Source organism: Vanellus vanellus (assembly GCF_965231255.1).
Source record: "Vanellus vanellus genome assembly, chromosome: 3".
In the NCBI taxonomy this organism is placed as follows: domain Eukaryota; kingdom Metazoa; phylum Chordata; class Aves; order Charadriiformes; family Charadriidae; genus Vanellus; species Vanellus vanellus.
In genome coordinates, this window is record NC_138907.1 from 127,891,721 (window position 1) to 127,917,923 (window position 26,203).

Genomic DNA, 26,203 nt, shown 5'->3' on the forward strand with positions numbered 1-26,203 from the left:
CAATCCACCTCACTGTCACCTCATCTAGCCCATACTTCCTCAGCTTCCTAATGAGGATGTCATGGGAGACAGTGTCAAAAGCCTTGCTAAAGTCAAGGTAGATGACATCCACGACTCTCCCCTCATCCAGCCAACCAGTTATAACATCATAGAAAGCTATCAGATTGGTCAAGCACGATCTACCCTTGGTAAATCCATGTTGACCACTTCCAATAACTTCCTGTTCGTCAACGTGTTTGGAGATGACATCCAGAATGTCCATTACCTTCCCAGGGACAGAGGTGAGACTAACTGGTCTGTAGTTCCCTGGGTCCTCCTTCTTGCCTTTTTTGAAGATCGGAGTGATGTCGGCCTTCCTCCAGTCCTCAGGCACCTCTCCTGTTCTCCATGACCGTTCAAAGACGATGGAGAGTGGTCTAGCAATAACATCTGCCAGCTCTCTCAGCACTCGCGGATGCATGCCATCAGGGCCCATGGACTTGTGAATGTCCAGCTTGGCCAAGTGGTCTCTGACCCGGTCCTCCTCAACTGAGGGAAAATCTTCCTCTCTCCAGACGTTCCCCTTTGCCTTCAGAGTATGGGATTCATGAGGGACAGCTTTAGCAGTGAAGACCGAAGAAAAGAAGGCATTCAGTAACTCTGCCTTCTCTGTGTCTTCCACCACTAGGGCACCTGTCTCATTCACCAGTGGGCCTACATTTTCCCTAGCCTTCCTTTTTCTATTGATATACTCAAACAATCTCTTCAGAGCAAATGTGTTTATGAACCTGCCTGAGTTCTTAAAAAAACCTTCCTCATAGGATGGATTTTACTCCTGATATTGGAAATATGTAACAATTGGTCATATTCCAGTATACTTCATTTAATTTTCACACTCTGGAATATTCCTGTTCTGCCAGTTAATTGTATTTACTTTAATAATAGCTGCATATAAATGTATAAATTTATATACATATACAAGAAGGAGTATTTTGCAATACAACCAATGAATAAATAGCTTGTTGGAGGGGCAGTCCTCTAGCCTTATTTACGTTAACAAGTTACATCGACTTGACTGAAAACTCTCAAATTGAGTTAGCTAAACTTGGCTTTCCGTGAATTCCCCTAAGCTGATGTAACATGTTATGTGGATTTAGCTTAAATCAGCAAGTCTTGAGCTATGAAGTTATCATAACTTACAAAACAGCAAGTTACCACCCTCCTCTGCGCCATGGTATCTGATTGTGTGCTCTTGGTCTGCCCCAGGTGCAAGATAAAATATATTATCTTAAACTATGTCTTTTTGGGTGGCAATATCATAAGGGATTTCTTTTTCTCAACCCCAGGGAACCAACTCTATAGCACTTGTTAATACTATTTCTGTTCTACTCTGCAGGAGAAAGAAAGGAGGACGAGAGACCCCAGATCTTAGCTGGCAGGCAGCTCAGAAAAAAAAGAGAGCGGTTTGTGGATCTAATAAGCTCGAGAAGGAAAAATCACTGGCAAGTATCACCGGCTTGTAATTATATCAATGGGGGCCCAGCGTCAGGTACACCCAGGAACATTTTAGCTCAGAGTTTTTTCGTAACTTAGGTAACTGTGAAGCTTTGCTCCTGTTGTAAGTGGGCTGCTAGGCTCATTTGCTGCCTGTCCCCGAGGGACATTCCTGGGCAGAAGGAGGACACAAAGCCCCTCGTGCCTGGCTGCTCCGGGGGCAATCTTTCATTGCAGCCTAGATACAGTCCCTCTGCCTTCGGTGGGAAAAGGGCAGCAACTGTCTGTATGCAGGCAGTGACCTTGTTATCTGCTGCTCCCTCACGCTGCTTAATGCCCAGTATCCTGACAGTCCCTTTCCAAAGCACTGGATCAGTTCTTCTATGACGCTTACATCTCTTCCAAAAGCTTCATTTCTGTGCTCACACAACTTTTGATCACTGCAGTTTGATGTTAGTTTATTCTCTGTTCATTGCACTGAGCCTGAGCAAGCAGCCCCAAGGTCTTAATACTGAGGATTCATTGTCCTCATCGCTGGTAAAATAGGGCATCCTCACATGAAAGGAGTCTAGGGAAGTCAGGCTTCCAGCAAGCATCATGGGTCTAAGCTTTTGTAGATACCGCAGTAAATAACTGCCAGAAGAAGGACGTGCTCACAAGCGTATCGGGGGGTTTTGCAGACCTGCAAGCGTGTTTCCTAAGCGATGAAAGCCAGGGAACGCATGTGAGTTGAGCTAAAGAAGGTTTACATAAAAGAGAGGCATTGTCTCCCGAGATCGGGAGGCATTTTCCTGACCCAAATACAGCCTGTTTGCAGGGAAATAGATTCAGTCAGTGTTAAAGAACAGAAAATATAATTAAAGCTATTCAGCCTGTGTCTTACAATTTCCATTCTCCAATGGCTTCCTCTGTAGCCCTTAGATCAGAGCTGCCTTACACGGTTTCATTCCACCACAGCTTCCCATTTCACATTTAAAGCTCTTTTATTGTCAGTCTGCAAGTAAAAGTTCAGAGTAAAAAAAAGTTATGCGTTCTTCGAAGTTACTTAACCTGCAGCGCCCACTCAGGAAGGCACAAGCACCTAGTTTGACTCCCACCACAAAGTCCTCCTGCACGACATCAGTGGGAGTTTTTAGCTACAAATTGCAGCAGTGCAGGGTTGAACAGTGGGTATGCGTATGTGTCACCTTCTGTTGGCTGCTCACAGTTTAAAAGGGACATTATTATTCCTGTAGCAAGTAGTCACGAGCAAACGTTTAGCTGACACAAAATGCTCACAGACAGATGTCTGGGGGAGCACGCAGAGGTAGCGCGTACTGAATTCTCACCCCACAAAAATCCCTGGGAAGAGTCTTCAAGGTAAGGCCCGCTGCCGAGGCCAGGCAGGTCCTCCAGCCTCCCTTAGGACAGCCTAACCACAGGGTTAGACCTTGGTGACACGAGCCCAGAATGAGCTCCGTGCCTTTGCGCTATGCAGCCTCAGTAGCACTGGCTTCCATCTGTGTTAAAAATCTGGGGTAGCCTGTGTTGCTGTGTCACTCTTTCCTAGACCTTTATGTTGAAAATAGGCTTGTATTTCTTGAGTTTAGAGTTGTCTAAATTTCAGTAAAAGCCCTATGTTTCTTATTCTCTGATATATAAGCCTGCTGCTGTGCTGGCCATTAATGACTACAACACTACATGACAGTAAAGGTTAGGTTACGGTAGGCTGATGCATAGAAAAAGAATATACATATAACTCACTAGGAATAATCCAAAATTAATTTCCATTTATTATTAAGGTAGCATTGGGAAATCTTGTTGAAATGAAGACCTGTGAAAAGACTCTTATTTAATCAAGTCCAAATAAAGAGGCTTAATGCTCAAATCTTTTAGTAAATCCTTAGAAGACTAGACTGTGATGAAAGAATAAGTGCCCCAAGCAAGCAAACATCAAGTCAAATTAAAATGAAGCTCTTAAATAGATCAATGAGTGCAGAAAGTAGGTGAGAATAAAGTATATTACAGCCAACAATGAAGATGTGAAAAGGGCTATTATATGGAGCTTCAAGCTCAGGAGGCTGAACAACAGCACACCAAAACAGAAGAAACACATAATTAAGATGATGACCCGAGTCCTGGATTTACATCCACCAGCTCCACGTTTGCATGCGGTGAATCAGTTCTCCTCCTAGTAAACTTGTGAGGTTTTGGAGTTTATTAGTAATCATGTGGCATAACAAACAGTGGCATAAAATTTGACCAGGCTCACACTTAATTTTGAATAAATTAAAGTAAATTAGCTAAATTACAATAAATAGTAAATTACAATAAATTAAGTTAATTAGGTCTCTTAAGGAAGGGCCACATTCTTTCTGAGGAATACACCTGCAGCCCCCTTGTCTCCCCAGTGGGGAGGGAATCCCTGCTCTGTCTTTGCCCAGGGAAATGCCTCACTTTAAGGATATGTATACTTTTAGTGTTAACCATCTCTTTAAGCACTTTGCTGGATCAAGGCTTTACGGCTTGTCTCTACCACCTCAACGCTCACATTGCCTTCAGCAGCTGCTGTCCCAGCATAATATAAAGAAAAGTGAAGAATGCAACGGGTTCGGTGACTTCCCCAAGCTTTTACCAGGCTGGGCATGGAAACCAGCTCTCTGCTTTGGGCCACTCTATCATCCCTCCTGTTCACTCAGACATGGAGCTGCGCTGCCCGGCTCTGATTTCTGAGCTCTGGCCCTACAGGTCCCTTCGCAGGCGTCACTGCTGCCACATCAGTGTCCTTTACACAAGTCCTTGAGGACTTCCAATGAGGAGTCTTCTGCAGTGTCTCAGCAAAACAGGCAGCCTCATGCTCAAATGTCGAAATTCCCAGGTACTTTATTAGGAAGGTAAAATGTGACTGATGCTTTTGACAGCTTTGCAAATGACTGCAATGTCAGCAATCAGGGGCCGGTTTTGCCTTTCAGGCTGTCTGCTTGTTTCTGTTCGAGAGACTGCTCCACCCTCACAGCTGTTCCTGAATTACTGACTTATTTTTAGTACTTACTAAATAACATTTTTTTGACAGGATCAGTCATTCTTGCCTCACTGCCTATATCCTAAGGCAATAAGATTGCAGCATTTGAAGTCAGGAATAAATTTTCCTATGACACATTGACAGGGAATTGACGTTTTGAGTATGGATCGGAATTTATGTACTGTGTGGGTATAGCCCACGTGAAGACCCAGGGCTCTCGGCACTGAGACACGGTCCTGTCCGGTGTATATTTATATTCTGCGAATGTTATTTTGAATTTTATTTAGTCATACAAGAAAGCCTGTTGAACTTCATGGGACAATTCCTAAGAGTCAAAATAACTCAATATAATGTTTGCATATTCAAACTCAGCTTATATATGCCACCCTAATTTTAAAAGTATAGCCTAGCTTTAATAGTCTATGCCTATCTGTCCCCGTGAGCTCTAAAACAGAACCACCAACACAGGAGATGAAAAGCAAGGAATAGTCAGAACTGTGCTGCAACTACTACTGCTTCTGTGGTATTGCGCTTTTCTCACTAAGACAAAAAAACTGCTTTTATCCCACCATCTCTGTCACCCATCAAGTACTGCTAAGAGCCTGGATCACTTTCACCAGTTGTATAATCACTGGCTTTTCTTTAGGTTGATATTCAGCAGTTGCTGGATTGCTTATTTATAACTAGACAATTAGGCATGAAGCACCATATATCTGCCACTGCTGCCAATTCAAATAATGGAAGGGGAAAACAGGCGGGCAGGAATTACAGAACAGCATTGACTTTTCTGCACAACCATTTTACCAGGGACACTAGTTTCACATAAGACTATCTGCCCACATTGCTTTTTAATGAGTTGCTGTGTAAATGTTTGGTTTTGTTAATGTTTGGTCACTATTCTTACCAAATAATTTGTATCAGTAAGGAAAAAAAAAAAGCCAAAGCTGTTGGTCTGCAGAACTTCTGCGTTTTGAATATTTGAGATCTTTCTCAAGGAATAAACAATCACTGTGTTGATAAGATTTATTTTTTTTTCTTAATGGTTATCCTGTTTAGTAAAACATTCATTGAACAGTATCTTAAAATAAATTTCATCCTTTACACTGTGAGACTTCAAACAGCAAGCAAGCCTGGGATCAGTTGCAGCCATATGCACAGGGGAGGATTTGTGCCTCAACACATGAATTGATGCGGAGAATCAATTAATGTGGGTTTGGCTTTACTAGCATCAATTTCTAATCGAGTCCTTTTGTCCTTAATGTAAACTTATAGCAGAGCACAGGTCACTGCAAATAACACAGATTATGCTTGTATCATTTAGGATTATCATGTTGGGATATTATTTAGGAATATCGTTTATTCAACATATAGAATTGATAGAAGTTTTCAATGGACTCCAATGTTTTCAGTCCCTCTGAAGCTGTTGGCGTGATATGATACTTACTGCCTTCTTTTCCTAGCTGTCACTTTCTGCAGATCTTGAGTCTGTTCCAAAACCACCAGTTCGTCCCAGCTGGGCCACTCACCAGTCAGCCGGGAACCTGCCCTCTACAGCAGCAGCAAAGAGCCTGGCCCAGAGCTCCCAGTGGAACACCGGGATACGACCAGCACCTGTGCGAGCTCCAGCGCCAAAGCTGCAGCACAGCATAATGCCTTGATGTAACTCCTACCAATTATGTTATTAGAATAAAAATATATGTACTTACAACATACTTTACAATCATTCCTGAGGTCGCAAAACGGGTCAGAATCTGAAATGGAGAGAAAGAATAGAGACAGAGTCTCCATCACCTGCCTCTGCTGCAGAGCTGCTGGCTGGCCTCGGGCAAGCCATGTCACCGTCTGCGCCCCAGGCTGCTGATCTGCAGAGGCAGATGGTTATTTACCCACCTTTATAGTGTGCTTCCAGATACGCTGATAAGAAATTGCTAAACAAGTACAGAGGAAGGCTGTTATGCCTGCGCCCTTCCTTGTAGATGTGCATTTCCCTGCACTGCTTGGCATTTCCAGATCCTGCACAACTCTCATTAGCCACAGCCTTTGATTAAAGAACTGAAAATACCTTTTAAACCCCAGAGGCCAGTGAATCAGCATTGCCGCATCTGAATTCCACCAGCACAAGCAAGATCAGAATGCGAGCCCTAGGCTACAGCCCTGCTCAGATGTGGGGAACAAACCCAAACATGCCAGCCGCCCTCTTACCCAACCTTTACCATCCGTTTCTGCCCAAAACTCCACCTGCATTTACCCGGTGTTCCTTGCCGGGAGCAATGGCAGAATTTGGTACTGTAGTTTGGCTTTGTAGCCAAAATGAAGCTTTCCTAATTATTGCTCTTCTGAGCTAAAGAAACAGAAACTTGGAGAAAGGAATATGTGTAACTGAAGTTGATAGGGTTGCAGGTGGGAGCACAGTTGGATTAAAAATGAGGATTTTTGGAAACATCCAGCTTGTGTGGTGAACTAGAAGATGACTGAAGCTGAGCTGTTGCCAGGGAAGTAGGAGCATTCGGAGAGCGACATCTTAGCAGCAGTGTTGGGGTTATAATAGGTTAAAGGACGGTTACTGAAGAGCGTGGAGACCTTGCGGCAAAGGGAAAGCAGCTAATGATAGTAGCTAAGCGCAAGATAAAAAGTTGCTGTAATAGGTGGATGAAGGCGATAACGAACGGAGAGCACAGCTCAGCTCACGTAACGAAGGGCTGAGGAGATGAGGAGGCAGTGATGCGGTGCGTAGGGTTGTGTTTAGGGGGGTGTGGATTAAGGGGAGGGAGGGGGGTAGGGGAATTAATTTGAAATCAGTCACCCTGTCTCTGTTGGCATGCTCTTAGACTCTTAAATGCCTTACTGTGTGTCTAGCATGGGCATCTTACCTGTCCTGTGCTCTGTGCCATCCCCAACAACACACAAAGACATCCTCCAGATGGATGCTGTGTAGTATGTGCACCACCAAATCATTCAGAGGAAGGAATTGCTTTCATATGCCAGCCAGCCCAAAGCAGGCCATGGCGAGGCACACGGACAAGCCCTGATGTGTGGTTGCAGCTGAAATCGCCCTTGCTGCACAGGAGCTGCTGCAATAGGTTTGAGAGTAGTGATGGCCAAAGATGCATGTCTGGATAGATGCTTTGTAGCTGTTTGCACAACCCATATCCTGATCACAGCCACTCTCCAAACCACGGATAAATTGCTGGTTGGTACAGGATGCTTGGGAGACCCCAGGGAGGTAAAATCACAGGTAGAGACAGATCCAGACATCGCAGGGCACTCCCAGCACATCCTGTAGGAAGGAAATGGAATTCATCCCTCAAAAAGCCCTCGAGGGAGGAGAGAGGTAGCAACAGGAGCAGATGGTCTAAAACATATTTTCAACCTCTTCCATCCTGGGATCTTGCTTTGTGTAGGCAGGGTCCTGCCAAACCCACCCAGCAAGGTGGAGAAGGCAGGATGGTCTCACAACACGTGCACACAGACCCTTGTCCAAGCTGCCTGCCAGGCTGCGCATGCTGACCTCAAGCACCAGAGCAAGCTCTGGTTGCTTTATAAACCAACCCACACAGTGGGATCAGTCGACCTGCGGCTCCTTCCATGTGCCCTCCTCCATCCCTGCAAACCCTGCTGTCCCTTCAGTCCCCAGGTGCACACCGGTCGTGAGCATGATGCCAAAAATCTTCAGGTCCGCTCCCAGATCAGAAGGTTTTCAAAGAAAAGAGTTTTAGCAGCCCATAAATCACAAGAACAGGTCACTTGGCCATTGCCAGTATCTCTCTTCATTTTTTCCTGTCATTTGGTGCTTTTTTTTCCTTGTGGTGGCCTGCTTTTCCTTTCTGCTTGCTTTTTCCACCTCTGCAAACCTGTTTTCTCGCCCAGGCAGCCTCTCCCCACTGCCCACTGCTAGGTTCACGTTACACACAAAGAGATCCACCAGAATCTACTGGCTGACCAGCAAGGAGAGGAAGGACCTGGCAGCATCAGCAATGCTCTGGCTACCAGCAACAAACAAAAGCAGGTAGTTCCCCACGCGAGATGTAATTCAGCTGTGGGCTCCCTGCCTGGAGAAGCTGAAGATTTTGAAGCTCACGTAGGCTCCAGAAGTCACTGGAGATACATGGAAGGATCTCAAGCTCATTTCATAGGACCATAGGAGCATTAGGGCTGGAAGGGACCCCAGAAGGTCTCTGGTCCAATCTCCTGCTTAAAGCAGGGTCAGCTCTGGGATCGGTACAGGCTGCTCACGGCTTTATCCAGCTGAGTCTTCAAACCCTCCAAAGAAGATGACACAACCACTATGGGCAACTCACTCCAACGCTTGGCTGGCCTGGCGATAGAAAAGTTTCTCCTTACACCCAGTTTGAACCACTCTCCTTAAAACTTGTGCCCGTGAGCTCCCGTCCTCCCACCACACACCACTGTGAAGACATAACCACCTTGGAGGTAGTGGGGGCTGCTGTCAGGGCCCCCCCAAACCCTTCCTTTCCCAGCTGAACCAGCCCTTTCCCACAGCCTCTCCTCACAGGGAGCCCCTCAATCCACCCTGTTCCCCCACCGCTCCCTTCCACCGCCCCCGGCCCCCAGCTACCCTCCTTGTGCTCCACAGGAGCCCACAGGTCTCCCGGCGCCTCTCAGGGAGGGACTTTTAGCCTTTTGTCAGGAGAAGCCACTCTGTTTTTCCCTCCTCATGCCGATCCTCTGCTACCACCTAGCGCTGGAGGGGCGCAGGGCCCGAAGGCCGGCGGCGGGGGTGGGCCCTGAGGGGGAGGTCTTGCTTTCCGGCAGCGCGGCTGGAGGTGCGACGCTTTCACGACGGTGAGGCGCGGTGTCGCTTGACGGCAGGAGGCGCCGGCCTGGCCTGTGAGGGGAGCGGCTGAGGGGTTTCCGCCAGCATGAAGCAGAAGAGGAAAGGTATTGAGGTGTGGGGAGATCGCAATGCCCGGGGGATGGCGGCAGGGTGGGCCCTGCCCCTCTCCCAGCAGCAGAGGGCAGCGGGGCAGGGCTTTGCCGCCTTCTCCGGCCTTGTGTGTGTGTAAGGTGGGGGGTGAGGAGCAACACTTTACCCAGTGTTTGGGTATGGCGGGTGGTCTGTGGGACGGGGCTCCTCCTCCTGCTTCCCCCGGCCCTGTGGAGGGGGGGAACTGTGGAGTGGTGGGGCTTTACCACCTCCCCTATTGCTCTTCCTCTGCGTGGAGTGGGAAGATGGGGCAAGACCTTGCTGTCCCCCTCCATGATGTCTTGGAGGTGGGTGAAGGGCCAGCCCCGACCTTGCTTGAGCATTGGAGGGACTTGGCACCCTTCTGTGAGCCACCCGTTTTCCCTCCCCATTGCTGAATTGGGCGCTGTCACTGGGAGGCAGTCTCTGCACCCATGTGGGTGCTCAGGGGTTCGCCTTGCTCCTGACTGTCAGGCACAGAATAGGGTGCTGGGGTGGGGCAGTCCGGATATTGCTGGGCTTTTCCCTCATGGCAAAGGGAGAAAAAAAACAGGGGAAAGGATATGGGGCAGCAAAGATGATGCGGGGCAGCAAAGATGATGCAGGGCAGCACAGAGCTAGCAGTGGCCTGGTCTGGCCCACAAAACTACCTACAGACACCATATGGGAGTATTGCTGCGGTGCTTCTCCCAGAGGGGTGTAAATGCTGCCGGATTTCAGCACAGCTGGCACGAACAAAAACTTGTTGGAGCAGTTGTTCAGAGGGCTATGTCCTTGCTGGTGGGTTTTCTGACAAGTTTGGTGCTCATATTTTACTGTCCCAACACTTGCTAGTGTAGACAGAGCTGGAAGAGGTGAAACAAGTGCTCGTTGTAAGGAAGTGTGGATGGATCTCTTAATAGCAATGCCCCTCTTCTCCCAAGGCTGGTATGGAATAAATATAAGCAATGTATACAGTCTATATATGTATACAGACCCTCATTGTAGCATGAGGTGGGTCTATGAGGTGCAGCGGAGAAGCTTTAAGGCACTGATACACTGCCCGATGCAGCATACCCTCTCTGTGATGGAGGGGAGTTCACAGAGCTGGTTTACCCCACCATCCCTCTCAGAATACATTGTTCCTTGCCACGTGTACTGGTAGCATCAGACTAGTCTACTAATTGTCTTTAACTTCCAATGACTTTGTTTCTAGCTGTTGTGCAGAGTTGTCTGACATAAGAAAATGGAGTTTTTCCTAGAAGTAAAAGAAAACCAGTGATATGAGGCAGTGACTGTCATTTGTTCGGGGAATGCTGCAAATCAAGAGTAATACGCAATGGCAAAATTCCCTCCGTAGGCAACAGTGTTAGGAAATACTAAAAATGAACTGCAGAGCAGATGCGCCTCAGTTGTCACAAGCAGTTAGAAAGCACTGGCTATACACGTGGTTTGTTGTTTTGTTCTCATTTCAGGAGACCTCAGCCATGCAGAGCTGATGATGATGACGATAGCTGACATCATAAAACAATTAATTGAGGCTCATGAGCAGGGAAAAGATGTGAATCTGAACAAGTAAGTCACTCTGGGATGACACTGAAGAGCTGGTCCACCAGTGATGAACACGTCCTGTACAATCTGTTATGTTCAGGCTTTATTTTAAAATGTTTTATTTTAACATGTTTTATTTTAACAGTCTACTGTAATTTCTCTTACTGTTATCTGTTTAAAAAACACCACCACGATTTGTAAATTGTGTGGTGATTTGAACTCATGCCATGCTACTTCATTGGCAACACTCAGAGTACAAAATGGGTTGTATTGCTGAAAAACTGAGAAACTCGTCATTGGCTTTTTCTGTTTCCACCTGTGTTCATCCTTCAGTAGTCTCAAGTCAGTTCCATCAGGGAAAGGAAAGATTAATTTAGGGATAAATTTTAAAACAAATTTTCTTAGCAATGTGTTATAAATGAAGTTCTTGTTTACAGAAAGTTCTTCTTTACGTATGTGGAATAATAAAACCTGAATTTGTCCCACTGTTTCCATTTCATTTGCATGATGTAATTTCAGACTTTTTGCTGATGCTGGAAATAACTGACATGAATGTCTGAGAATGAACTCAGCTTGAGTCTGTGTATCTAGGGGTAAATCACGTGGAAGACTTATGAAAGAATTAAATCACTGATTTAATGGGTAAGCCAAAATCTGTGAGCAGCTTTCGCAAGGTTTCAATAAAACGATATTTAGAAAAAAAATATACAGAAACTAAAAACATTGGCAGTTGTTGCATATCAACTTTATTTTGAATTTATTTTCTGTATCTTAATATGCGATCAGCCGTTGCAAGGAATTACTGTATGCTTTTTAAGTAAGTTACCTGGAAAGGTAAATTAGGAGAACCTACCTAGATCGCCATCTAACTGAGCAGTAATGCAATAGCACTGCTGTGGAATACGGGTATGCAAGTCAGAATGGAGTTGTTAATTTGAGATGTTTCTGTTTTCAGACTGAAAACCAAGACGTCAGCCAAGTATGGACTTTCAGCGCAGCCGCGTTTGGTTGACATCATCGCTGCTGTTCCACCACAGTACCGCAAGGTGCTGGTCCCAAAGCTGAAGGCCAAGCCTATAAGAACTGCTAGCGGGGTAAGCACATACATTATTCTCTCCATCCGCCACCATCCCCCCTGGCTCTCATCAATAAATTGTGTTTAATTGTTTTCAAAGACCAGGATATTGACTGTCCAGAAGCTTTCATATAGATGCTCTGGCTGCATTGTCAGCTTCCAGGTTGCCTTTTCTGTGATGTTGTGCCCACAGGGCTATTGCTTTCAAAGCATTTAGGAGAAGAGAAAGAGGAGGTCCGGAGATTTTGTTTCAGAGCAACTATGTGTTGCTTTTTAGTTGCTGTAGAAACAGTGCAGCTTAATCTGCAGGCCCTCGCAGTGAACAAAGGTAAAATGTTAGTATTTAACCTATTTCTTTGAAAGGTAGTTCCGGCTGAGAGCAGGAATAGAGGTACAGCTAACATTCACCTGTGTGTTTTTAAGTTTTCCTACTGTGTGTATAGCATGCCTGAACTTAACAAAAAAAAAACAATCCCAAACCAGAAACCAAAATCTCAGGAAGTGTTCAATTTTTATAACTTTAGAAAAAAACCCCAAACCATACAAACCAAAAAACCCCCCCCAATCCCCCCCGCCCCCCCCCAAAAAAAAACCACCAAAACCCAAAACCTTAATTTCTTTAATTTCTTCTTTCTGGCTGTAGAATATTTCATTAAACTCTTGTTCCAACAAGGATTTCTGAAAACTGGAAATGAGGTATTCCAAGTTGTGTGCCCTAAATTAGTGGACACTAGAAAATCTTTGTGTGTCTTTCTGTTCTCCCCTCTGGTCCTTTTTAAAAAAGGTGATACTGTCTTACATTTTCCTTGTGTTTAATATGTGAAAAGCTGTCTGAGATCTCAGCCTGGGACAAAAAGGCTTCACTCAGTTAGGGGGAGGGAGGAAGCTTTTATCATCTTTTGGTTCTATCTTTTTGTTTCTCTCCATCTCCCCCCCATTTTCATCTTCCAGATGGTGTTTGGGATGCCTGGTGGCCCACTCTCACCCTGGCACTGGTTTAGGTGGCTGTTAGCTGGTCCTAGTGAATACTTGAATGTCGGTCTGCATCTTTTCAGCAGGGTGGTTAATCAGATTTAGTGTGAGACACCTGGTTCTTCATAATATGCTGCCAGTTTATTCTGAATTGTGAAGATATTAAATTACAGGATTCCTGCTTCTTGGTATATTTGTTGTCTCCTTCAAGAGTTAATGCACAGATATTCTAGGTGGCAGGCTAAGCAAAAAACATCTTTAAATCGTCCCTCGCAGATGCACATGTATACATAGCCTTCCAAGATGCACTTTCTTTTAGTAGCTTCAGAAGCAATTACTGTAATTTTTCTCCTCTGTAACTTTGCTTCTTACAGATTGCTGTCGTGGCTGTGATGTGTAAACCACACAGATGTCCACACATTAACTTCACAGGCAACATATGTGTGTAAGTATGACAGCTTAGATGACCTAAGAGAACTGTTTTCCAGTATTTATGGATAAATCTAGTAATGCAGTATAGCGTTATATTGGGGACAGGCTTCCTTTCCGCACAAGCGCAAAGTTGCAGATTGCCGATACCTGCACATTACATGTTAAAAAATCTGCTTTTTTTTCAGTTTTTCTTCAAGGACACCTTTTTTCTTTCATGGGCCGAAGCCTGCTTACCTTCAGTCGATACCTGCTTTTGTGAACGTAGTAACCAGGAGAATATATTAATGATCAAGTGGAAGTTGTGTTGTTGTGTTAGGGTGTTCAGGTGTGTTGTGCATATGACTGGGTACCTGAGATTGGAGAAGACTTACAGAAAAGAAACAGGGTTCAATCTGAAAAGTTTGAAAACTGCTGAACCGAGACCCACCTGAGGAGGTGCAGGTGGTGTCTGCGAGGACTTGCGCGGTGTGACAGTCTGGCTCTGCCTGGCTCTGGAACGAAACAAGAGCGCAGATGGAGGGGAAGGCTTCCAGCTGCCAAGAGCCTGTGGTGTTAAGGGAATAGCTTCTGAGTTGTATTTGAATTGAGAAACCCAAGCTGGGTTTACCTTGAAGTATATTACCTCTGTTTGACTTAAGAGTCTGTGCCCCTGAAATCTCATCTGTTTTTTTTCTAACCATGTCAGTTCATCTATTTCAAAACATTGCTTCTCTCTCCTGCCTTGTCACTCCCGAAACATCGGTGTGTTTCACTACCAGCTGCCTAACAGAGAGCGTTCTTGTTTTCACATGAGCAGCTATTCTGTTTGAGATGTTCCAGGTAATTACATATATGAAATGTCTTCAATTGGATTGCACAACTTTTGCCAGCAAATTAATTTGGCCACGGTAATTTGGTAATTAATTTTATAATGGTGACAGATGACTTGGGTTGAGTTTGCAGGGCAGGCAGTGAGGAAACTAATCAATTATACTGTGAACCGAATGTGTCTGATTTGATAGAGATGGCATTATCTTAGTCTGTGCATTTGAGATCTGCACCGTTAAGTAACAATACGCTGACTGCTCTATTACCTTGTCTGTTGGAGGTGCTCAGCGCCTGCAGCGAATGCTGAAGGGGTTGTCATCCCTCCTGTCTCAGGTCGTCTTTGAGCACAGAATGGCTGTAGGTTGGTCATTAATCCCACAGGTCTCAAAAGAAAGCTAAGGACCTTTCAGAATAAATTTATATTCCTTTTAATTACTGTCTACAGTGTAGCATTCCTTTCCTGGCTAGCAGTCGTGCTGGGATCACTGCAAATCTGTCTCGCTGTGTCACAGGATAAGAGCCTCTAGATGTAGAAACTGTCATTTAGTACCAGACTGCTATTCAGTTATCTGGAGTAGATGGACTGTATTCAATTGAAATCGTCTTAGAATGACGTATTCATTAACTAGCATGTTCCTAAGTTCACAGAACAAATGTGAAGGAACTTTCTCACTACCAAGATACTTAAATTCTATAACTTTCTGGAAAAGACACGTAGGTAGTGTAACAGGATGGTGTTCATTTTATGTCTTTCCATGCCAAACAAAAATCCTATTTTACATTAAACGAGACTGTTTTTGATAAAATGGTGGAAAACATTTAATTTTTTTATGATTGTAAAATTACTTTTTAAAATCCGATAATCTGTGTGCAACGGTTACTCCAAAACTATATGGCAGCTCCTTAAGATAATGCCATGTTCCAGAAATATGTTTACAGTACATTTTGCTTCTAGTAAGTCTCATCAAGTTGTTTTATGTGGATGTAGTCATTTGACAGGTCTGAGCTGTTTTTTGACATCCCATTCTCATTAAAATTAAATGAAACAACTGTTTTGCACTGCACACTTAGCATTTGTAAACATGCCTAGGCTCAGTTCCTCTCAGTGTTACTGGCTATCACAGCATCACTCTCTCCAGCGTGTACGTTTGGGTCTGTACCTGTATTTGCATCGAGTGATGCAGAAACACAGGAATTCATTTGTTCACCCCATGCTCTGAGCTGACCGGTCGTGAGCTGGCTTTAGTCTGGAAGCTGTATTGCAGCGTTAAGGTACTGTAGCGCTTGAGCTGATAAAGCCTTCCTTTGCTGGATTTGGTTTTGCCCATAGGAGTGCTCCCGAATACCGTGAGAGCGATTGGCAGCAGTTGCTGTGGCCAGGCTGTCTTGAATTTGTGTTCCCCTGTGTTTCTGATGCGAGATGGGGTAGTTAGGGCAGTGTCTGCTCAGCCTGCATCCCCTTGTGTACCTGTACCTCAGACAGATTAAGTCTGATGCCTGTTTTCTGTCTTTTTATATCTGCAGGTACTGCCCAGGTGGACCCGATTCTGATTTTGAATACTCGACACAGTCTTACACTGGATATGAGGTATTGCTTCCGTCTGCCATAATGCATTGCCTCCACTCTCTATAAACTTGGGTTAGGCTGCTCTTTATGGCTACAAACTCGCTTAATGTTGCAAGAATAAAAAACAGAAGCAGACTTCATAAACTTCAAGATCTAAAGCAGCTCAACTACAGGACTGGAAATTCTTCTCAGTTACTGTGGCAGTTATTTTTTTCTCCTCACCTTGATGCTGTTCATACTGTTGTATGTGTAATACGCTCTAGAGCAGGAGCGAGCAGCCTGTGAGTCTGAGCGGGGCAAGCGCAGCGTTGTGGCTGTAGCCCGTGACTCGCTGGGGTGGGAACGGCTGTTAAGCTGAATCTCCAGCTGTGGAAAGCGATAAGTGAGTAAGAGCAGGTGAAGGTGACATTGCTGTCTCCCATGGGATGCTGCTGCATTCAGTTTATTGAAATGAATGCTAGCTGTGATTCCTACAGCAGTTATCAATCTGCGTCAAAATGTTCCTAACTAAACAGTCTCACCGAAACATACGGTTTTACTTTTGGCTCAATATGGGCTTAAGGGAAAGGAACAGAGGAGGCAGAGCCAGACTCCTCCTCAGAGCTGCCCAGTGGAAGGGTGAGAGGCAACAAACACGAGTTGGAATGTCGAAAATTGTGCCTTAATGTAAGAAAAGAATATTTTAACATGTGGGTTGTCAAACATTTGAGTAGGGATCTGGAGAGGTTTTGGGACCTCTGTCCTCAAACGTAGTCAGTCACTGGCTGGACACAGCCCTGAGCATCCTGCCCTAACTGGACCTGCTTTCAGTCTGTCAAACCTACAGGACCCTGTGGATTAACAAAGGTCGAGCTTTGCAAAAAAGTCCATTATTTAGCTGTTAGTGCCTCCGAAATTACCTCCATGCCCTGATATGTCTGTATGTGCTGTGATATCTTGCTAAATACATATAAGCAAAATAGCACTCTCCTGTTGTCTGCCAAAAGTTTCATAGCAAAAGATCTTGTAATTAAATTATTGTGACTGGTTTTCACAAAACAACTCGTAGCTGTTGTACAGATACGAAGTAGTACACTGAGGTAAAATACAAATGGGATTGATTTGGTAAACAGTGATGCAGCATCTTTTTAGGATGGATTCTGTCTGTCACCTGTATTTCAGTGGCTTGAAATTTGTCCCATTAGTGCAAAGTAGGAAAATCCTGTGTATATTTATATTACTTTATAATTCATGTTGTTTTGGATGTGTTGTTCATTTGTTTAATGGTAACAGCATGTGGGAGTTATGCATGATTTAAAGAGTCCTCATCCTTTAGAGCTTTTAATAAAACAGATATGAAATATCAGACAAATGCAGGATACACAAGATACTTGAAAACCTTATCTTAGAGTATTATTAGCAGGCTTACATCAGCTAGTACTATAAAAAGTTAATTATTAGGGATTTCAATTGAAAGAATATGGAAGTACATGGATTATATATATGAATTATATAATACGGATTTCAATTGAAAGAATAGGAAGGATGGACCTGTTGGAGTGGGTCCAGAGGGGGACCACAAAGATGATCCGAGGGCTGGAGCACCTCCGCTATGAGGAGAGGCTGAGAGAGTTGGGGCTGTTCAGCCTGGAGAGGAGAAGGCTCCGGGGAGACCTTATTGCGGCCTTCCAGTGCCTAAAGGGGGCCTACAGGAGAGCCGGGGAAGGACTTTTTACTGGGGCATGTAGCGATAGGAGGAGGGGGAATGGCTTCAAACTGGAAGAGGGGAGATTTAGATTAGATATTAGGAAGAAATTTTTCCCTCTGAGGGTGGTGAGCCCCTGGCGCAGGTTGTCCTGAGAAGCTGTGGCTGCCCCATCCCTGGAGGTGTTCAAGGCCAGGTTGGACGGGGCTGGGAGCAACCTGGGCTGGGGGGAGGTGGCCCTGCCCAGGGCAGGGGGGTTGGAACTGGATGATCTTCAAGGTCCCTTCCAACCTAAACCATTCTATGAATCTGTTTAGATGAAAGAATATTTGAAGTTTATTTGAGTTCTGGAGGACAGTCCTTGGGTAACTGATGTGCAAGTGAAGAAAAACTCAAGAATAAACACGACAGGAAAACTTGTATTTTGAAAAACATTTTGTTTGTGTTTTTTTGGCAATAATTTTTTGAGATGCTCTATCCATCCTTCTGTGATACACTACAAATTTTAAAAATTGCATCATTTTCTTTATATTACCATCTAAGAATTAAAAAAAATGTGTTAAGGAGCCAAATCCAAATTTTCAATTGGGTGGCTTCTCTGGTTGTGAGTTTGGGGTCCATTAGGATTTGAAAACTTCAGTATTTCAGGGCTAAAAGTTGTCTTTTGTTCTTTTACTTTTTTTTTTTTTAAAAAAAAAAAAAGTTTACAAAATGGATCTCCTTGTGTTTTTTAGCCAACGTCCATGAGAGCCATTCGGGCTAGGTATGACCCCTATCTCCAGACAAGACATAGAGTGGAACAGGTAAATTTTTACGGTGAAAGGGGAATGCATTGTGATTTTGATGAAAATAATGATGATGCTTTTAATTGCCTGAACTGGTGGGCTGAAAGGGTTGTGATCAGCAGCGCTAAGTCCAGCTGGGGACCGGTCTCCAGTGATATAACCCAGCGGTCCATATTGGAGGGCAATAGTGTTTACCCTCTCTGTTAATGACCTGGATGTTGGGACAGAGCACACTGTCGGCAAGTTTGTTGATGATATAAAATTGGGAGGAGCGGACCAGAGGATTGTGCTGCCATTCAGTGGCACCTGGACAAGGGTGGAGAAATGGGCTGGCGGGAACCTCTTGAAGTTCAACAAAAGGAAATGCCAAGTCCTGCCTCTGGGAAGGAACAACCCCAGGCACCAGTCCATGCTGGGGGTTGACCAGCTTGACAGAAAACGACCTGGGGGTCCTGGTGGACACCAAGTTGTCTATGAGCAGCATTATAGCCTTGAGGCAAAGAAGGCCAGCAGCCTCCTGGGCTGCATTAGGGTGAGTCAAGGGAGGGGGATCCTTCCTCTTGCTTCAGCAGTGGTGAGGCCCCGTTTGGAGAGCTGTGGCCAGTTCTGTGCTCCTCAGAAGAAGACAAACATGAACATGCTGGAGCAAGTCTAGCAAAAGGCCACTAGGATGATGGAAGGACTGGAGCATCTGAGGAGATGCTGAGAGCGCCAAGACTATTTAGGCTGGGAAAGAGAAGGCTTGGGGGAATCTTACCCATGGGTGGGAGACACTAAGAAGAAGGAACCAGGCTCTTCTCAGTGGTGCCCAGTGACAGAACAGGACAGGATAGGACACAATGGGCACAAATTAAAACATGAGAAATTCCATTTGAATGTCAGGAAACAGACTTTAATTGGGAGGGTGACCGAGCACTGGACCAGGTTGCCCAGAGGGGTTTTACAGTCTCCATCCACTGACATACTCAAAGCCTGTCTGGACAGAGCACCGAAAAAAATTCTGTAGCTGATGCTGGTTTGAGAATAGAGATTGGACTAGTGATCTCCAGAGGTCCCTTCCATGCTCAACATTTCATGATTCTATAATTCTGTTAGCCTGACTTGGTCCCCATAGAAGTATTAATTTTTGAACTTTTAGTTGTCTTTACAGTCATTTCCATTAGATAAATGACAAGTTTTGAACCTCTTATAAGACATCATCTGTTCTGAACAATGCCTGATTACTGATAGGAGACCCTATTACGACAAAATTGTACTGAACTTTTGTGGCAGTTGCTAGTTCTTGATAATTATTTACATGGAGAATTTAGGAAAGACACTATTTCAGTACTATGAAAATGATTTTTTTGAGGGGGTTTCCACTGGAGAATTATACCTGAAGAGTTTCTCAATCCTGTTCTGCTCTGACTGGTTTCCTGTTTGTCTCCAAATCCATTGGAAAATGCTCCGTGGGTTCAGCGTAGTCCTTTTCTCCCAGAAATTTTGAAGGAAAGTTAGTTCTACGTGGACTGGAGAAGGTGCGAGAAAACTTTTCCTATTGACCGTATCTAAGCTAGCTTCAAACTGGAACCAGTGTAATTCCATCAGCAAGATGCTAGGCTCAAATAATGCTCTTTATCGAGAAAACCCGTTATGCTGGGCTCAATATCTGTCCTGCGTTCTTTCAGTAGAAAAAATCATTTTTGAGGGTTTGGGGGATTATAAGAAATCTGTACAAAAGTATTAATGGTTTGTCATTCATTAAAAGATGTGACAACTAAAGGAGGAAACGCAGTGTAAGAATGTCAGGACTTTCAGAGGAGTCTTTTAGATAAGTCCCTGATTGGTAATTTTTCCCTGGTACTTTTAATTTTACAGCTGAAGCAGTTGGGCCACAGCGTGGACAAAGTAGAGTTCATTGTGATGGGTGGAACGTTCATGGCTCTGCCTGAAGAGTACAGAGATTACTTCATCAGAAACCTTCACGATGCCTTATCAGGTCACACTTCCAATAATGTAGCCGAGGCCGTCAGGTAAGCATCTTGGTTTTCTTTAATGTTATTATTTAGAAGTGTTTTTCAACTGATGTAAGAACAGAAAATACTGAAGACAAAAATTCAGGCTTTCTTTTTTTTTTTTTCTTTTTTGAAAAGCAGTGTTTGTCCAAATACGTGTTTAGGCACAGAATATTTATAGCTCAACTTGCAGCGTTGCTCTGTGTACTGCATAGCATCAGCAGAAGATAGGGCCATGGTTTATCTATTTCCTCATGTAGGAAATGCTAAGCTGCTTCTAATTTCTTGGCATTCCATCTGGACTTCTACCTTTTATGCCTCATCACCTTGATTTGGAGTTGTGACGAATCACATTGCCGTGGGATTTATTTCCTTTAGCTGGGAAGGGGAACTGATCCTGGCTTGGAGGGAGGCCAGACGTCAGCTCCCGTAAGGGATGACTCACCCCCGAGAGCGTCAGTGCTCCGGAGCTCCGAGCCCCTTGCAGACTCAAACGCAGTTACCCTTGCAGTATTTCGGTGTGACAGGGAGATGCTCGTCTTCTCGTTTTACAGTTGATGAACTGAAAATCAGAGGCTGATTTGTTTGTGCGTGCTTTGGGTTGTTAAATGCATAACTTTTCAGTGCATTTTGCAGTATAAAACAAGAAAAATGAGGGATTTGACATTTTGGAGCTGTTACAACTAGGTGAGCATCCCTACTGGCGGTTTTAGTTTGCTACCTTGTCATCATTCTCTGCAGTAGGTTTTCCTTGATACCATTGTCATCTACTAAAAAAGTGGTTTTAAAACTGAGTAGGACCAGCCCTTGCCTTGCCTCATGCCTACCTTCGTATTTCAAGGTTGTAATTTTGGTTGGTTTTCCTCTGGAGGGCAGCAAACCCTTCTGCTGGTTTCCTTTGGGTTTTTTTTCTTGTCATTCAAAGACCAGACAAAAAGTGCCATGCTGCTCTTTCCAAGTGGTTTTTTATCAACATAAAATCACGAACAACTTGGGAAAAGAATTGCTTTTCTTTTGCTCTAGTGCCCTGGTTGTGAACAGAGAAGGACACAGCCCATTATGGAAGAAGAGTGGTGTTTGGAAGTTGTCTGTTCAAATTAATGCTGTGCTTGTATGTACGTCAGGTGGTTCAGGATGTGGTTATTCCTTATTTTTTTCCTGCTGCAGGTGTCTAGCTAATTTTATTGGACCTAAAATTGCTTTTTGAGTAGCCTGTCCTTTGCTCTGCACATTGGGGAAACTATTTATGACACGGACTGTGTGACCAAGTAATTTTAAGTGCGTGCAAAAATGAAGTGACTCTGAAGTCAGTGTACTGCCTTGCAAGCACGCGGATCGAGCAATGTGAGAAAACCTGCCCTAACAATTTGTGGGTTTTTTCCAGCAGATAAATAAAGCTTTATATTTTTAACATGAAATTCACGCTAAATGCTTAGTAAATGGAGGTATGTGGGAGTTATTCAAGTTGCATTTCCTAAATATTCTAGAGGCGAGAAAATTGGGTTCAAGGTGAATCAGACCTTTTACTTTTTGTGTTTAGTATTTGTCCTGTGTTACTGCAGTGCTGTTTTGAGATGGTCAATGACACTTGGAATAAACATTCAAGGTTGAATTTATTTCGCTATGTATACAAGGGTTCAGCCCTTCTCCCTCACTGCTTCCATCAACAGAGGCCGTGCTACATGAGGAATACTGACAATATTTTACCTGTTTTATACTGTGGGCACTGTGTTAGGCGGTAACCTGAGACCTGGTCTCTCTCACTCCTTATTTTGAATGCGATTATGGTAGCCTTGAGATTTTTCCTCCTTGTGCAAGTCATTAGTTAATTTTAGATTTTGTAGAGTTGATTCCCTAAAGGGGAAGAAGACCTTCAGCCAGGATACTTCTTAAAAAGTCTTTCTGAGCATGACCTTTGATTAAAACAGTGCAGCATCTATCTATACAGGCTTTGGTCCACCTAACTCCACCCCTTTTGTCCAGTCATTTCTTTACTTTTTCCTAAAGTTAAGCTCTTCTTCTATGTTCAATGCTGTCTTTCCAGAGATAGTGATGTGCTGAACTGTACTGTCTGAATTGTGCAGCACTGAAGGGCTTATCGATCTGGCATCCTCCTCTTGACACAGTTTTGGATTTTCTTCGTATAATGCTTTGTCTTGATCATCCCGCAGCAGCTTCTGCTCCCAGTTAATCTGATAAAAAGGATGTGACTCTGTGCAGTCTCAACCAGTACAGTGCGACCGTAGCCTCCCGTGGAGGTATATACTGTTCCTCACCAAGGAACAGGCACTGCAAGTCTGACTAAAGAAATAAGCCCTCAAACTGTGTTGACCTTTGGACTCCAGCTGACATTCTGAGTTGGATTCTGGCTTTCTAGCAGATAGAGAGTCTTATGGTAAGTCCACCCACATGGTACACCACAAAGCTGCAAACCCAGCAGTGCCTATATGATAGAAGTGATGTGGGACTAGGAGGGATCTGTCCCAGGGAAGCGGAGCACTGCTCTAGCCAGCTGCTGCCAGAGACAATCATAGAATCACAGAATGGTTAGAGTTGAAAGGGACCTTAAAGACCAGCTAGTCCACCCCCCTGCCCTGGGCAGGGACACCTCCCCCCAGCCCAGGTTGCTCCAAGCCCCGTCCAGCCTGGCCTTGAACGCCTCCAGGGATGGGGCAGCCACAGCTTCTCGGGGCAACCGGGGCCAGGGGCATCACAGGAGAGAATTTCTTCCCAATATCTAATCCAATCTCCCCTCTTTGAGTGTAAAACCGTTCCCCCTCGTGCCGTGGCTCCCCTCCCTGATCCAGAGTCCCTCCCCAGCTCTCCTTGAGCCCCTTTAGGCACTGGAAGGGGCTCGGAGGTCTCCGCGGAGCCTTCTCTTCTCCAGGCTGACCCCCCCACCTCTCCCAGCCTGTCCTCCCAGCAGAGGGGCTCCAGCCCTCCCAGCATCTCCGGGGCCCCCTCTGGCCCCGCTCCACCAGCTCCATGTCTCTCCTGTGCTGAGGCCCCCGAGCTGGAGGCAGCACTGCGGGGGGGTCTCCCCAGAGCAGAGCAGAGCGCAGCAGAGGGGCACAACCCCCCCTGGCCCTGCTGGCCACGCTGCTGGGGATGCAGCCTGGGATGCCGGGGGCTCGCTGGGCTGCCAGCGCACGCTGCCGGCTCATGTTGAGCTTCTCATCCACCAACACTCCCAAGTCCTTTTCCTCAGGGAAACGAGTAAGTCTGAATCTGTGGCTCTGTAGTCAGTGGAAAGAACATGTTCTTCATGGGATGGCTCAGAACATCTAAGCTAGGTTGCTGCTTTAAACTGTTTCCAGGTGTACTGAGCATCTAACTTGGGAGGTGTAAAGAACTTCCTTTACATCCACATTTATAAAGAGGTAGGGGATCCTTTTTGCGTGAGTGGACCTCAAGTGAGTTAAGATTTTGGTTTTTATGGATTCATGAACAGAACATGTGACTGTTTTTACATACATGAAGCCACCAACCGCAAGTGTAATTTTTGAAGCGATAAACAGAGAAACTGCTAGGCTTTCATAGCGACTCTGTTGTGAGTGGAGGAAGGAAATGACTTGCCTGAGAAAGTGTTGCTGGTGTTTAATATTTCCATAGCACCTCCCTATTGAGTTAATAAATACTTTTTAGACTATTCAGACAGTAGTCTTTGCTTGAGGTGCTTTGGTATGCTCGAGAAATAAGTTGGCCAAGGAATGAGGAAAGGATTGCTGAGCCAGAGGGGGTCTTTGTTTTGTAGACAGTGTGCAACAAGACTGAGTTGTTTTAATTTTTATCTGCTGAGAACACCACTAAGGAGATTTCACTGCACTTCTGGACGCCTGTCGAGCAAGGTTGTGGACTTGGCGATAAGCTTCCCTTCTTTAGGTAGAGATTTGTAATTACTGCTAAAGAATCACCGTAAGACAGATTTTTCTTTTTATACAGTAGAGAAATGCAGCTTTCGCTGGGGGTTGTTCCCATCAAGCCAAAGCGTTGACTTGATTGCGGCTGCCTTTGCTCTTTGGTGAGGACAGTGAACCAAGAAGGTGTAAAATACACATGCAAATGAGAATTGCTGCTCCCCATCATTCTGCTCCTCTCACCTGACCCATGAGTCATTAAAGGTGCTGGGCATATTTAACTGCCACCGTGACTCACCACTTAACTCCAAGGGCTGAGCACCTCTTTTCTGAGCCAGGATCTGACTTTTAATTAGTGAATGAGGCCAAAGGAGAACTCGCACGTGTTGAGAAAGGCAGGTGGCAGAAAGTGTCCCCTGGGCTGTGCACCCGTGCAGCTCCTTGGACTGCAGCATCGAGCCTGGCTTCTCTTAGTGTATTTAAAAATGCACCAAAATTGTTTTTAAAATTTTATTTTAACAGTATTGTGCATTGCCTGATGTTCGGTCTGGTGGTAAAACACAATGTTAATGATGAAGTAAGAAGGGGATACAATTGCTGGAACCTCATGTTCTGCAATTCAGGTATCTTGTGTACCTGGTATTTATGTGACAATATTCAGCTGCATCGCAGACATAATAATTATTTCCGTAATAGGTCTGTAATCCAAGACCGGTTCGGCTTTACATCCACTCAGCAGTCAGTAGTCTCTTAAAAGGCTCATTTTCCACTTGCATCATGCGTTGAAGCCCAGAACCTGCAGAAGTGAGTACTGTCGGCTGCGTTTGATTCCTCGTGGAGAAATTGCAGCTCCTAATACCGGACGACACCCTGAGGCTGCCTTTTTCTTAGGCTTGTCATCGATTGCTTTTGCCAAGTGTCCTTTCGTGTTTCCACCGGCAGCTGTGCTTCCCGCTGCCACAAATGTTTTCATTATGCAGGAGGAAATTTCCTTCAGGTATCCCAAAAGCTGTATTGATCTTTTGGCAAGCGGTAAACAGGTAGATCCAGCTACTTTAGAGCCTTTGCTGAAAGAGAAGACAGGGGTTTTAAATAACTGCTGCTTAGAGCTGGATTATTGTGTGTCCAGTTTAAGCCCTTTTAGCCCATCCGAGGAAGAAAAACAAAAACCCCGAGCACTGGCAGTTTCAGCAGCAGTTGGTTTGATATGTAGAGCTCCTGATGCGTTTCAAAACCCAGCTGGAAATCACTCTTCTTGAACGTATCACATCAGAGCAACCCATGAAAAATGTGTTTTGTGTGGTTATCAGATGATACGTTTTCTGGAAAGATGGTTATATTCCGTTCTCAAATACCCACATTAGGTCTCATGTATCAGTGATGCTTCTAATAGAAGCCGCAGAAATACCGTGATTGTGAAGACTGACAACTAAGCAACTCATAATTTTGCTTTTCAATAGTGAGGACTAAAGCTGCTTTCAAAAGGTGGCTCTTTATTTTTGAAGTAAGCCCGGTTTAAATTTCCCAAATAAGACTTTAGGAATTTTGTCAGAAGACGAAGGTTTCTGCAGGTGAGTCTCATCTTGCTGCCGCTGCTGTAATTTTACCAAGATTTAGCCCCGCTGCTCGACTTTTAGGGCACAGACCCGCGGATTATGCCTGTGCTGTTGCAGCTGACTTTGTGTATATATTTCATTGGCCCCACTTGTGCGAAATTCTGTTGTACTGTGAATCTCAAGGAAAGAGATTTAAAGCAAACATGCTTTACCTGGCGCTTAGGATGGGCAAAGAAGATGCTCTCCTACAGTTCGGATGGCTCAGTTGACATATGGTTGCTTGTTACAGTAATGTATCTTAATTGTGCTTTCTGAGTACTAATTGTGACTCCAGCAAAAATAACCGAGGGCTTTGACTCACTGGGTCCAGTGATTCATGCTGGGGCGATTTAAGAGGTTACTGTTCTCCTTTTATCTACCTTGACCCTCTGCTTGAGGTTACCACTTCCAAACCAGGCAGCTAAACATAGTCGTCCACCCTTCAGCTGCTAGAATTCGCCCTGCGGCAAATTAATGTCATCTGGAAAGGATAGCGATTTAAGAAGA

The 26,203-nt window shown here is 44.8% G+C and overlaps 2 protein-coding genes across 2 annotated transcripts in view; both read left to right on the forward strand.

The window, feature by feature from the left end:
* FBXO16 (F-box protein 16) overlaps positions 1-6,132 on the forward strand; it is a gene marked incomplete at both ends in the record, with an annotated part of 30,418 nt that extends 24,286 nt beyond the window's left edge. Inside the window, 2 exons of the mRNA XM_082480776.1 lie at positions 1,376-1,481; positions 5,935-6,132. Of these exons, the coding sequence (XP_082336902.1) occupies positions 1,376-1,481; positions 5,935-6,132 (304 nt within the window). The remainder of the gene's footprint in view (positions 1-1,375; positions 1,482-5,934) is intronic.
* Positions 6,133-9,322: 3,190 nt separating this feature from the next.
* ELP3 (elongator acetyltransferase complex subunit 3) overlaps positions 9,323-26,203 on the forward strand; it is a 95,370-nt gene continuing 78,489 nt past the window's right edge. The window contains exons 1-7 of the mRNA XM_082481648.1: positions 9,323-9,373; positions 10,853-10,952; positions 11,884-12,022; positions 13,350-13,420; positions 15,739-15,802; positions 18,200-18,268; positions 20,108-20,262. Of these exons, the coding sequence (XP_082337774.1) occupies positions 9,355-9,373; positions 10,853-10,952; positions 11,884-12,022; positions 13,350-13,420; positions 15,739-15,802; positions 18,200-18,268; positions 20,108-20,262 (617 nt within the window). The 5' untranslated portion in view covers positions 9,323-9,354. The remainder of the gene's footprint in view (positions 9,374-10,852; positions 10,953-11,883; positions 12,023-13,349; positions 13,421-15,738; positions 15,803-18,199; positions 18,269-20,107; positions 20,263-26,203) is intronic.